Consider the following 14120-nt stretch of genomic DNA (forward strand, 5'->3'; position numbering starts at 1 on the left):
TAACGCAAATACGCAAACAACCAAACACATCCAGGCATGTCGATATGGTCAAGTGATTCTGAACATGTATTTTAGAAAGTGCTGATTCACACATATTTTACTGCACATATCTCTGGAATGGTCTGAAAAAGAAAAAAATAATAATATAAATATGTTACCTAGATATCAACTTAAAGTAGGGACCACTTGTCACAAGATATGCAGAAGAGCATCTGTGAATGCACAACACAGCTAACAATGAAGGAGATGGGCTACAGCAGCAGAAGACCTCACCTGGTATGCTTCCTGTCAGCTAAGAACAGGAAACGGAGGCTAAAACTTGTATGGGTTCACCAAAAAAGATAAACAGAACATTGAAAAAACATCTCATGGTCTCATGAGTCTCAATTTCTGATGAAACATTCAGTTCTGAAAGCAAAAAACAATCCAACCTGGCACTAATAACGTGTAACTAATAAGGTGGCTGAAAAGTGTACAATTCATGACCTCATGCTTTAACTCTAACTAGCTTGCTTTTACCAAACTGACATATTTGATCGAACAAAAGTAAATAAAGATAAATAAATAATATGCCCAGCATAACTACATACTTTCAGGCAATAATATTTTAGCTTGAAAATTTAAAAAAACATGATTGATGTATTTTCTCTTTTTAAGGACTAATATAAGTTTTTCTTGTGAGGAAGTTAATGGGCCTCAAACACATTAAAGAGATGTCTACAACTTGAAAGTTTGTTACATTGAAAAAAGAGAAAGAACATGCACGTCGACAGACAAACACACACAACATCCCATTCACACCCTGACAAAACACAGGCTCGTGCTCACATGCTGGGTGTTAATGTGAAAGCCTGAACACTTCAGGGACCCAGTGATCCCCAGATCCATCTCTGACCTGACAGCAGTCCTCCATTAGCCTCACACGCACATGCGCACACAAATGCCGCAACAGAATGCACTCCTAAAATACTCTGTCAAACACACATGTGGCACACATACAGGATACATCTGAGCTGGAGAGCAGGCGTAGAGTCATGCACAGAAGTCACAGAAACCAGACACACAGCTGCTGAACCCAAAACATAGCACTTGGAGTAAAATATCTAAACAATTCCTTTGTGTAATTAAAATTCTCCAAATCATACAAGTAAGCACAAAAACAAAGGCACTTTAGAGAAAGCACATATTAACTAATGCAAATGTGACGCGAGGTCGTCTCACCTGTCGCGGTCCCCAGCTGTGATGTTATGAAGGTGATTAGCAGCTCCATCAGCACATGCCCTCAAGAGAGCTATAGAAAGAAAGACGCATATTTATCCAGTTTGTTTGAAATAAATGGTGCATATTTCTACAATTTCCTCTAAAAGTGCAACAAGATTCTCTTCAAACCTTTACAAACACACATGTAGTGTTGATCAAGTCTCTTATGGATCGGTAACCTGGATACAGTCACTTCAGGATTTCTTGAGTCAATTTTATTTTACCATATACCATAACTTTAATTTTTTTTTCCATACGCCTCATTACCATAATTAAGAAATGTGCCATTATGAGTGCGAAAAATAAAATAATTAAGGAGCTTGTATATTTAGATATGCTATCATTAGGAACCAGCTCACACGTGACATCTTTCCACTGTCACTTCTAATAAATGTAATTCACACTCGCTCTTTTTATCCCCGAAAAGTTTCCTTTCAAATGTGTCAAGTGTTGTTTTTTTTTCAAAAAACACATTTATACAAAAAGGGACTTATATAACATTAACAATGTGTTATTTTTAACAAAGTACTTTGAACGCCAAAATCAGCATTCCAAAGGTTTTTTGATAAATGGATTTACTTCAATCACTGCAGAAATGTACAAAGTTTGAATAAAGTCCAAATTATTTAGAAAGAAACCACTTTCTCCCAATGAAAACATTACAAGCGGCGCGTTCCACAGTGCCAGCAAAGCATTATGGTTAAAGCTATTTGACCCTTTAAAAGGGAAAGGCAGCGAAAGAGCACTTATCTTTTTAGCTTTAAGTAACACTCAAATGATGGGATTATTTGCCATTCTTAAAATATTATTCAAGTTGCACTAAATTAGATGCAAACCATTTGCAAATGTATGCTCTCTCTCTCTCTCTCTCTGCTTCTATTCTATTCAAATTTAACACGCAACCTATTTTTTAAGAGCCCTTTTCTGTTTAGGGCTGCCGTGTTCACACAAGGGAAAACTTCAAAGGATCAGCCAAAGTTTTACTTTCACCTTGTTTAAAACTAACTAAAGCCTGCACCACAGAGACGGGCAACACCTGTGCATTTTTATGTCTCTGAAGCTTTCTTTTCAAGAACTGTGTCCATTCCCCCAACCCAGTACTTTTCATACGCTTGATATAACTCTGTGTTGTGTTTGGAACACGGAACCCCCCCAAAGTTTACTTCAGATTTAATGTGAACTTAGAAAAGAAGACATTAGTCTAAATAAAGTGGTATTTAGCGTTTGAATATTACTTTGCATTCCTAGGTGTTTCATTATTAACTAAATAATGCTGAAAAGATGTTTGGCTGTGGTATAAAAAAAAAAAAAAAAGGAAAAAAACTCACACTCCTGGAGAAAGACGCACTGATTTTCACACATCATACATGCACATACTGAGTGAACTGTGACAAGAAATACAACAGATGTACAACAGTGTCAACTTGAAATAGGTGCTAAAACCGACTTCCATTACTTTTACATACGGCACAACTTTTAACACATCAGCAGCACCTTGGCTTCTAAAAATATGTGAAGGACTTAACAATGTACATCACACCTACATACTGTAAATCACATTTAAACGTATGCTAAATTGGACGCAATTAGCGAGATAAAAGGAGAGGAATGATTATTCTCACATTCTGAGTCTAACTCTCCTCACCCTTAGCTCTTAAAGAGTGACAACGCAGATGCATTTGCACTGATGTAAATAAGACACTTATACTGAAGGTACTGCTTTTATTCATAACCTTCACCACCTGCTGCCGATGTTTCACGTCAAGAAATGATTGGAATGTAAATGACTCATTATCTCTGACGGAGAGCAAAGACTGAGAAACTTTTCAAATGACAACTCCTTGAAAAACAGAAACTTTCCTTTAAGACCGGTGACAGACTGTGAAGCTATCAGTCATTATCTGTGTATAAGTGTGTGCACACACACACAGACACTGAATAATTTTCAGACTTCACACAAATTTGAGAACAGTAACTTCTGCCAGTCAGTTGGGTTTTTTTTGCAGCTCTGTCTATATTGCATACCGTTTAAGTGTACAAACACATGTGGTTACAGTAAATCTAAAAGCCTTACCAACATCAGAAAAATGTTTCAAAATGATGTATTGTCATTTGTAGCAATGATTATTACATGCAATAGCGTGGCTATATTTATTTTACTTGTAGTGATCCGGTAATCTCGACACATTCTAAGTTGTAAGAAAAAGAGCTGCCAGTCCGTCACTCAGTAACACTTTAGAGCCGGAGACTTCTCCTAGACAATACTTGTTTAGATGTGCAGTACTTCCAGTACTGTCTAAAAGTCCATTTTAACTTTACATGACTTTAAAATGCAAATAGAAAATTTTATAAAAGATTGTTTTTACAGTACAACCTCCTGCCTGACTTAAAATAAGGACAGTTTACAGTGATGAGTTAAAAAAAAAAAAGCAATCTCATAAAATAATAATAATTGAGCAGTTGTGTAACAGCACAAAACCAAAAGCTATGTATTTGTTAAGCAAGCAAAAAACTACCTGTTCTTAACAAGTGTTAGCATGACTCTGCTCTTAACAAGTGTTAGCATGACTCTGCTCAATAGGCGACCAATTCATTTGTTATATTTACAGTTTATTTTGAGTAAATGGGTTAAGAAAGTGTCCTACAACATTTTGCTGCAAATACAATGATTTCTTGGCGAATGATCATCTTGCAAGAGGTGTTTGCAGACACACAGACAGTGATTTGGTGTATTATACAGAGAATGTTTGCATGTTAAATGTCAACTGATGTAGAGGTCTGAAATATATTTCTCCATAGCTTTGCCAGTGGTCAGAAAATTGCTTGAGGAGCATTTATTTGGTCAGACAGTCAGCTGACATTTTATACATGATACGGTGTGGCCATGCTGAAGTAAACTGAATTAGCGTCAGCCCTTGGGACCAGGTTGGATCAAATGCCTGTGATTCACTGGCTAATTTTCTATGGTTACTTGTATTTTTTCCCCTCTAAATCGTCACTGTGAAGGCCTTTGCTTCATTTCTGCATGTCAAATACTCAGAAAGTGAGTTCTCCTGTTTTAACATTGCTATTCTTGACACAAATCCTTTAGAGTCAGAAATGTGCACACAACAGATTTCTCAATGTCCCATTTGTCTTCATCACAGTAAATGGCTCAAGTGGGTAAACCGAACTTGAGAAAGATTATCTCTCCATCTGTACTCTATCCACAGGCAGTAAAATCTAATTACTGTTATTCTGTTGTTTGAAGAAGACCTCAAATACAACAATTAACTCATCTTCTCCTTCACATCAGGGCATTTGAGCCTAACAAGCTCATTCACATACATGCAAACACAGCGGCATAAAGGTTTTGGGAACCCAGAATTTATGTCACTGTTAAACTGATGTCCAAAAGGCATGATGTTAAATATTAAATATTACTTTCTACATTACTAATTTTATTTTGTATATTTTCAAAGGAAAGAGTGAAGGAGTGCTATGCTAAAGTTTGGGCAGAGTTCAAGTTTTCATAACTTTTACCAAGGTCTCAGACCTTTATTACTCTGTTAAGGCTATGGCTTCACAGAGTGTCCTTTTAGCCTGTTCAAAAGCTAAAAGGACATAGGATGCAAATTTCAAAGTTATACATAGTGCTTAGACCTTGTCCTATCAATCAGCAGTCATGGGTTCCTCTAAGCAGCTGCCTAGCATTCTGAAAATAATTGATGCCCATAGAGAACAGACGAAAAATGGTTTTGGGGTAGCCACTTGCTCATTTAATAATACAGTTAAGAAATAGAAACTAACAAGTATGTGGAGGTCATGCTAAGATCTATAAGAGAACTTTCCAAGAAAATTGTTCACAGGATGAGCAGAGTGGCAAATCACTTATTTCTCCAAAAGAGGCCTTGAAGAAGATTTTGAAGCCTCTGTAGTGGTGGTGTAACAATCTTAATGTATCTTGGAATCAGGGTCTGTGGACTGATAAAGTTATAACAGTTTTGTTTTTTCTGTATTTTTGAAGCAGAAATACATTTGGATTTTAAGAAAAGGCTGAAGAAGTTTGGTGGAAGCATATGGATAACTTGTCTAAGGAGCTTGGAAATAAAAGCGTCTGGACTTTAACAGTTGGTTTACGACACCAACTGTCTGCCATCTATAATCCAGTTTTGAGAACCCTTCCCAGACGCCTTAACACCCACTCACATCCTGGGCCACCTGACCTCAGGAAATCACATGATAGGGAGGGGCCAGGTTTCACAATGAGCTCACCTGAAACCCTGGCTGATTGTGACCCACACCCATTTTCACACCTCGGCTCATGTGATTAGGTAGAGGATCATCAGGGGGTCCTTTGTCCCTCTTTGGAGGGAAACTTCCACTGGGTTTAAATCTGGGACTCTCCACCATTTTACCCTTAGAACTGAAGCTTCTTGGATGAGAGGTGAAACGTCTTCAAGCAACTTAAACAAGTCCAGACGCTTTTCTTTCCAAGCTCCTTAGACTACGATGACCTAAATGACTGAGAACCTTCACAGACATATGGATAAATTAATCATCCTTTGAGCTTGTGGTTAGTCCAGTCAGTGGCACAGGAAAGAGTTTATTGGCAGAGCAATGAATGGATTCAATCAAAATCAGCAAATTTTGTAATCAAACTTCATATTGTCTAAAAATGCTGAAAAAAGGATGAAGAGGATGGCTTCTATAACAGGAAAATCATCCTCTAAAGCCCACCAATCGACTATCTAAAGTAGGGTGACTCTTTAGGTAAGACATGACTGAAAGTCTGTGGATAGACATCCAAAAAGCAGGGCATCCGGGGAACAAGCATGACCTGAAGCCTTTTGTAGTGAATAATAATAATAGAAAATCCTTCAAAAAGAATCAAAAGACTCTTATCTCTACAAAAAGTACTTACAAGCTTACCAAAAAGGAAGTTATTGTATACTCGCAATGTGCTGTGAAAAAAACGTTTGCTTTAAGGTTTTGTTTTTTGTTTTTTGTTTTTTTTTGGGGGGGGGGGGATTCTTTGTATTTTTTATTATTTCAGACTGTGAAAGCCAGAAATAAAAAAAAAATATGAAGAAAAAAAAATAAGAACAATTAAAATATTAAAGAATTCCATTTGGAAATCAGGCCGCCTTTGACTCGCTCAGACTCGCAGTAAGAAAAATGCTAGGGACCCAAACGTCTGGATGCCACTGTAGTTCTCTCATCATTCCTGATGGCAATATGATGTGAGCTGAGTGGGGACAGCAGAAGAAATGAAGAGGAGATGACCTTGTAAATAAACTACTGACTCTAATCCCTCCCTGCAGGCTTCCAAGACATCCTGACTTGTCATTCACTCTGCACTTCCACACACACGTAACTAAACCTGTAATTTTACCAGTTTTTGACAAACTGTGATGCTGCTTTAGGTATGATATGGAAACACCCACATATGCTCATGTGACTGTGCTATAAATGTATATTTATATATTGTTATATTGTACATACAAGCCTGTATTGATGGGTTTTTGCTAGGAAGATTAATACCTGTCAGGTTGGGGCTTTAGCTCTGTACAGGAGAGGGCAAACGGTCACGACGAGTGGTGAAAAGATTATTATCCTTATTATGATGCCTCGACACCCTCACTTCATCTATCATACCACCTCCCCCCTCCATATTTCACCCTGTCCTCAGATCCACTACACACCCCACACCTTTCCTCAAATATGATTGATTCCCTGCACAACCATCTCATTTTCTATAACTCAACTCTGATACTTCTTACACTACTCTAGCCTTCCCTTTATTACTCTAGGTGGTAAATTTTCAAATCTTTTTATGCCCATCCGTCTTTGAAAGTCTTGTTGGAATTTTTGGAGCTCCAACCTTGCTAATGGCTTCTCTCTTTGAATTCTCCACATACCTATTAGCTCCATCTGATGTGTTCATAAATGCTTCTTACTGGCAAGGCTGATATTCCTGATGGGTGATGTTCGCAACCTTCAACTTTAGCAAGCTGCTCAACGTCATCAAATGATTGATTGATGCACTTGTAGCCAACTCAGGTCAGTTTTGTTTTGCAGACAGGGTCACCTTCACTGAATCACCTTGATTTGGTAAACTGCTTGTTTGTGTTGCTGTTCAATGAGCAAGTGAGGGATCTCAAAGCAAGTAAATGCGTGACTGAGTGAATGAGTGAGCGGGTGACTGATGATGAGTGAAATGTTGGGTTGGTGAGATAAGCAGGTTGATCTCACTTCACAACATTACACTTGGCACCAGTAAATGAGTTTCCCCTTTGATCAGCTTTGCGCTCTTGTAGCCTCCATCGCCGCTGTGCTCCCTGCTGCTCTACCTCTCCCACAGGTAATGAGGGGTGGGGGGGCCCAGGGGCACCAGATCAGAGGACCTGAAAGTGTGTGCATGTTTGTTAGATACTCCAGATGTTCGTGTATGTAAGGGTGGAGACCTGGCTATGATGCCTCCAGGTGAACAACCATTTGGAGAGTGGCTCGCACTCAGACACGCTCATGCACACGCAGGCATCTGCTTAGCCAAAAACAAAATTAAAAATGCATCGCACATCAAGCATGGGATGATAAACTTGCCACAACTGTGTTTACCATTGAACCATGAGAGATCTGAGAAGCGCCACTCACACACAATCATCATCTTGTCAAAACTTCTTGAAGTCCCAGTGTGCACTGCTGCCAAGACCAAAACTGATCAAAACTCTTTTTGTGTTCAAGAGAGCCTCACAATTTGACATCAAAACCACAGCATTGGTTTTGGCACTTCAGAAAGCACCCAAAATCACTTTTTTCATCAAAGTAACACTGTCTTAGCACAGCCAAATGCACAAATCATCGCATGACACAATCAAGCCGCATCATGTTTTCAGCTGCTGCCAAATGGTGCACTTGCTCTGTTTGATGATTTTTATGATTCTTGCGTCCGTCATACAGCAGAGAATTGAACGTGATAACTAACAAAATTGTCACCTTGCAGCTGTGTGCCCCACCAGGTGAGACTGCAGTTTAAACACATGTCAGTCAGTCTAATGACTTACATAGTCAAGACCCTGAACCTACCTATTAGATGGACACCAAAGATTAGTGTCAGCATGTTCTCCTAGGTTACAGGAAAACAGAGTGCAGTGAAGATGCGGTCATTGCTATACTATTTAATCCCTCTATTTGTGTTACATTTTCCAGTAATTAAAAAACTCTGGCCATCAAAATGTAATCAGAAGTGTGAAGAAAATTCTCTCAAGACATTCAACGGATTAATGAAAATTTAATGGGACAGACAGCTTTTTGGGTATATATGCACTCATATGTATATTTTTTCTTTATACAATTATATAGAACTATAGACATATACAAATATTGTTTCTAATGTTGTTTTGTTATGCATTTACCTACTCACCTTATCTTCTCCCTGAAGACCCCGCCCCCCCCCCCAAAAAAAAAAAAGTTTTGGTGTGAAATCTCATCAGGAAGATTGGTTTGTCTTGTGTCATCAAACACTTTTCACTGGTTCTCTTATGCAAAAGCAAAAACCGAGCGAGCAACATATTTCTTACTATACAGCTGCTGTGCGATGGATAAAGCGGAGGTGCCTCTTTTTTGCTAAGTTGATAAGAATATCAAAGCCACATTCATTAAAATTCCACCTGAAGTAGTTTCAATCACACGTTTGCCTTCAAAGTTATTTTGTTTACTAACCTTCCTCCATGACTGCATAAGTTTGCTAATTACATACATCATATTTCATATATTAGCGTACAGTTTTATTGTATTTTCAGGTGATCATCAAAACTGAGGGAAAACCAGTGATCCAGGTCAAATAAATGAGAGTTAAAGTTATTCTAGTTCAGAGCGGTGCTGTTTTTGATCAGTGATTAAATAGAAAAATAAATAAACAAAGATATAGAATGTAGGTTATCATGACACTGCCTGGTTTATATATTTAATACATCACAGTCAGCTAGCATAACTCTATGCATCAATGCATCTAATAAACAACACCTTAGGGAGTCTGAAGCTCTACTTTTGTTCAAAAATCTATTTTTAATCTATTTTTAATCTTTTAACAACTAGTCTTACACACATATTTTCTGAGTTTCTTTTTGTTTTATACTCTGATAAAGTGACTCAGACTATTCATGGAGTTCTTGCATGTCCCCTAGTTACCACAAGGAAGTGCCTGGAATCTAAGAGATTTCCTTGGTCCATAAACTACCAGCAAACTTATGACCAGCAGGTTGCTGATGTGAAAGTGACTGAGCACAATTCTACTCATCTTCAACAACAACGATCAAAATGCCCTTGGCCATAACTGTTTTTCTGAGTGTGCTAAAGTGGAGCCATTCAGTGAGCTTGTACTGTGCAACTACGATTGTACAGCCAATTCTGCATTAGATTTTCTGATAGACTGGCGACCAATTCAGGGTGTATCTGCCTTTCACCCATTTCTTTGTAATTTAGAGTCTGGACTGTACAGACAAATACCCAGAGCTTATTTGCCTTTTAATAAGCACGTATAACGTACAGGGTAAGGCTCTGGCTGTATGTGTACGTATGCACTAAGCAACACTTCAGAGTATCTAGCCTACTTGGAGTTTCCAAGTGGTATCCTGGTTTTGGTTACGAGTATGTAATTGGGAAATACTTATTTATTCCTCTGCTGACTTTCTATGTTTGCTTACTTCCAAAGACACGATCTCTAATTTTTACTGTAGTTTAATTTTACTGGAGGCATATGGAATATCAACCGAGAATCCAGGGGGAAAAAATACATTACATATAAGTTATAAATGGATTTGCATGTGACTGAAAAAAAGATTTTATCCCCAAGAAAAACAAGACTTAGTACTTGGTGGAAAACCCTTTGTTGGCAAACAGATGTGAGATGTTTCTTGCAGTTGGTAACTGTCTCAATTTCAGGATGGATTTAGGCCCACTCCTCTTTGCAGAATTTCTCTAAATCTTTCAGGTTTCTTGGCTGCTGCTTGGCAATTTGAAGTTCTTGGTATCTCCACAGGTTTTCTATAGGACTGATGTCTGGAGACTGGCTAGGCCACTCTATGATCTAATTGCACTTCTTTAGTCACTCCTTTGTTGTGTGGCTTTTGGGTCATTGTAAAGTTTGATTTAGACTTCTAAGGGAAATTTACATCCTGACTTGCATACAGTGGCTTGTAAAAGTATTCAGCCCCCTTGAACTTTTCCACATTTTGTCACATTACAGCCACATGAAATCAAACATGAATCAAATTTTATTGGAATTCCACGTGAAAGACCAATAAAAAGTGGTGTACACGTGAGAAGTGGAACGAAAATCATACATGATTCCAAACATTTTTCACAAATAAATAACTGAAAAGTGGGGTGTGCATAATTATTCTGCCCCCTTTGGTCAATACTTTGTGGAACCACCTTTTGCTCCAATTACAGCTGCCAGTCTTTTAGGGCATGTCTCTACCAGCTTTGCACATCTAGAGACTGAAATCCTTGCCTATTCTTCTTTGCAAAACAGCTCCAGCTCAGTCAGATTAGATGGACAGCGTTTGTGAACAGCAGTTTTCAGATCTTGCCACAGATTCTCGATTGTGTGTACACCACTTTGTATCGGTCTTTCACGTGGAATTCCAATAAAGTGGCAAAGTTCACTTTTGCAAGCCACTGTATTAACCAGAAACTCCTGCCATCCCTACACTGCAATCTTCCACCCCATTCAAGACAAGGCATCCGTTGACCTGATATGTAGTTACATTTTATCAGAGGAGCACTTTAGGTTACGTAGAAGGTTGAAGCATACAGTTAAAATTGGGGATTGTGCTCTTTGAGTCATACTTGGCATTTCTCCTGCTCCAAAGACTTCTTGAGCAGGGGGGACTTTCAGGTGCTGTAAGTTTTAATCATTGACTGTAGAAAAGATGGACGACGCGGCCCCGCCTCCTACCATTGTGCAAAAATGAAGCCAAAATACCCCGCTTGTGGAGGCTGCCATCTTGCAAATTTGGAGCCAGAGTCTGCGCAGTAGTGACTTGTGGTGGAGCGACTGTGTAACGCTCCCGCCCACACACCCGCTGGACATGACCGCAAACACGCCCCTTTACACTTTTTACGTAGCCTGGCGGCTCGAGTTTTTTGCTGGTTTACCGCGACTGACGACTCGTTTAATTAAGGTAAATACAACCATGTCACTGTTACAAAAAAAAGACACACAGCTTATCATCTTATAGTTCTAAAACATCTAAAATCACTCTGTTGTTAATTTGTTTGCTAGATTAGCCGCTAGCATATGCACTGTGTTGGAGGCTTGTTGCTAGCTAGTTAGCGATGCTACACACTTGTTACTCTAATAGTCTGTATTATTGAAGGATTCAGCACTCCTTATGTTTTTTTTATCCATTTTTAGACAGCGATGAGATCATCTACACACTCCACAGAGGCCCAGAGTTACTGTTAATATCAAAAATATAATGCTGTCCTTTGAGATTTTAACATTTAAGACTGTGAGTGTAATAGATCTAAAACTGTTTAAATCTCTACAGCCTGGTAACATGGAAACTTTAAAAACAGCAGCATGAGGTTTCAGTTGTGTAGTCTAATTTGTTATTTTCATTTAATAATAGAGTCCATATTATATCAACAGCTACATTCACCCTGCAGAGAAACTAGTGAGGGAGACCATCAGGACCAAGCTGGGTTTCCTGGGTCCAGAGGTTTGGAGAAACTTCTTGCCTTTCTTTCATCAGCTGTCCTGTGCCAGAAGTTCTGTTGACCCACTGTAAGAGGCATCATTTAAGAAACACCAGGAAGACTGAAGCTCATGGCATTGATCAAGCAGGACTCATGATCTTCACCAGCAGCTCCCTCACAGGGAAATCTTCAGCAGGAATTGGTAGGAATTAGAATCAAACTTATGGGAAAGGAGACCTCTTGGACAGCAATCAGTGTGATGAGAACTATTGAAAATAAAAGAAAGAATCTTTGGAAAAAAATTATCTGAGGAGAATAAATTTATTTTAGTCTGACTCCAGTCCCAGTAGTTTATGACCTATACTGCAGCCAGACACCAGGGGGCGATAGAGACGTTTTGGCTTCATTTTTGGGGTGCTGTCGCTTCGTCCATCTTTTCTACAGTCAATGGTTTCAATCCATTAGCATAGTTTATGATCAGTGATGTTCTTGGTGACTCTGGTCCCAACTGCTTCCAAGCTCTGCCTATGTTGGGCTGATCTACCTCCAGTATGCAAGATCTTGCATAGAGCACCAGACAAAAATCCATGCCAGAGTCCAAGGCATTATCAAGCCAGCCACCAAATTTGAGGGCTCCACCAGACCAAGCTAGATACCATCACGAGGTTAGGCAGGTGTTGTGGCTGATGTGCATATGTTCTTGTTTGACCACAGGTATTTAAGAAATGACAGCCATTGGAGTACTTAGCGATAGTGAGCATAATAGTCTTCAGCTCAAGGAAGTTATACGCTAAAGTCTGTATTGCTTTTCTGCTCTCCAGTTACCCTCTGTGTGTCTGAAGAGCACAGCCCCACTCTAATGCAAACAGACAGCGAGAGAGGCGAGAACAGCAGACACAAATCAACACTCACAACTGGGTTACAAGTGACATCCCTTGCCTGTATCCGTGCTCCTTACTATCAGACATAATTACTGCCAGAAATTCCATTACTGAAATTAACAATAGTTTAATTTATTTTTGAATAATTTACCGTCCACCAGTTCATTCATAATGGAAATGCCCTTTTTTAAAAAACAAATTTTGTTTTGATTGTAATAACTGTTAAACTCATTCAGCTAAAGAAGTAATCAAAACAATAAATAAAATGGTACCAATGCAGAAAGCAAAAAGGAAAAGGAAAAGGTAGGCAGAGAGTGGGGAAGGAGCACTTTCAGTGACATGGCAGAGTGAAGGCCACACAGACTAGAGAGCACAGTATGACAAAAAAACAACTGGGGAATACATGTTCGGTGCAAATCAATGCAAATGTGATATAAGTGCTGTAAAAGGGGCTTGTCTGTTGTCTGATCTATATTTGTGATGTGTGAGAAATGTACCTTTACTCCAGAGGATATGTAGGTGGTCCTTATCCAGCGGCTGGTTCAGTATGATCAGACAGATCCTCTGTTTGCCTGAAAGGAACAGACACAAGGAAAAGGGGAAATGTGTAAATAATAAACAATCAGATAGAAAACACAGACGACTGATGGAGCATAATCAGTAACACGTAGCAAAATGGCAACGCTGGAACATGTCATTACTTGCATGTTCAAATTAATACCTTTAAATCCAGACTGGAGACTGTTTGTGGCATGGAATATATTAAAAAAAAAAAAACAATAAAAAACAAAGGAGCAATAACAAGGTTATTATAAGGCTCCACAAAGGAAAGAAGAAAATAAGAGAGAAGATTAAAAAATGAATTCATTTCAAGCAAGTCTTGGTTTCTTGAGAAATCAAAATTGGTTCCCACTCGATCCAATTAAGCTGCAAAGGGTTTGTTTGCAACAGTAGAAGATAACAAAGCCTAACACCACTATGGACAGTGTGCATCCAGTTCAGACAGTGATTTCCCTTGATTATACTGCCGTTAATCTCTTTAATCAGGGTCACAATCAATGTCTGGATACCTACCATTTGTTAAAAAAAATAAAGAAAATCAGTACCCACACTTGCACGCATTTCATTTTTTGCCATTTAAAATCTTTAACCTTAGTTACATATCACACATGAAAACAAACCTAAACCTTTTCTGTCATCCTCATCTCTCTTTCTTATCAGTGTACCTCTGCGTTTCTTTGTCAAAGTCTCTCTCATGGTGCTGCTTTTCATAAACCCATTTCTTCCCTGAAG

At 38.8% G+C, this 14120-nt stretch overlaps 1 protein-coding gene across 6 annotated transcripts in view; it reads right to left on the reverse strand.

The window, feature by feature from the left end:
- Positions 1 to 14120, reverse strand: part of tpk1 (thiamin pyrophosphokinase 1) — an 84464-nt gene that overhangs the window by 63248 nt on the left and 7096 nt on the right. For all 6 annotated transcript variants that reach the window (XM_085173200.1, XM_085173199.1, XM_085173197.1 and 3 more), the window contains 2 exons: positions 13325 to 13399; positions 1222 to 1291 (listed from right to left, as the gene is read on the reverse strand). In XM_085173200.1, coding sequence (XP_085029326.1) covers positions 1222 to 1291; positions 13325 to 13399 — 145 coding nt within the window. The remainder of the gene's footprint in view (positions 1 to 1221; positions 1292 to 13324; positions 13400 to 14120) is intronic.

The sequence above is a fragment of the Neolamprologus multifasciatus genome, chromosome 9 (genome assembly GCF_963576455.1).
Source record: "Neolamprologus multifasciatus chromosome 9, fNeoMul1.2, whole genome shotgun sequence".
Classification (NCBI taxonomy): Eukaryota; Metazoa; Chordata; class Actinopteri; order Cichliformes; family Cichlidae; genus Neolamprologus; species Neolamprologus multifasciatus.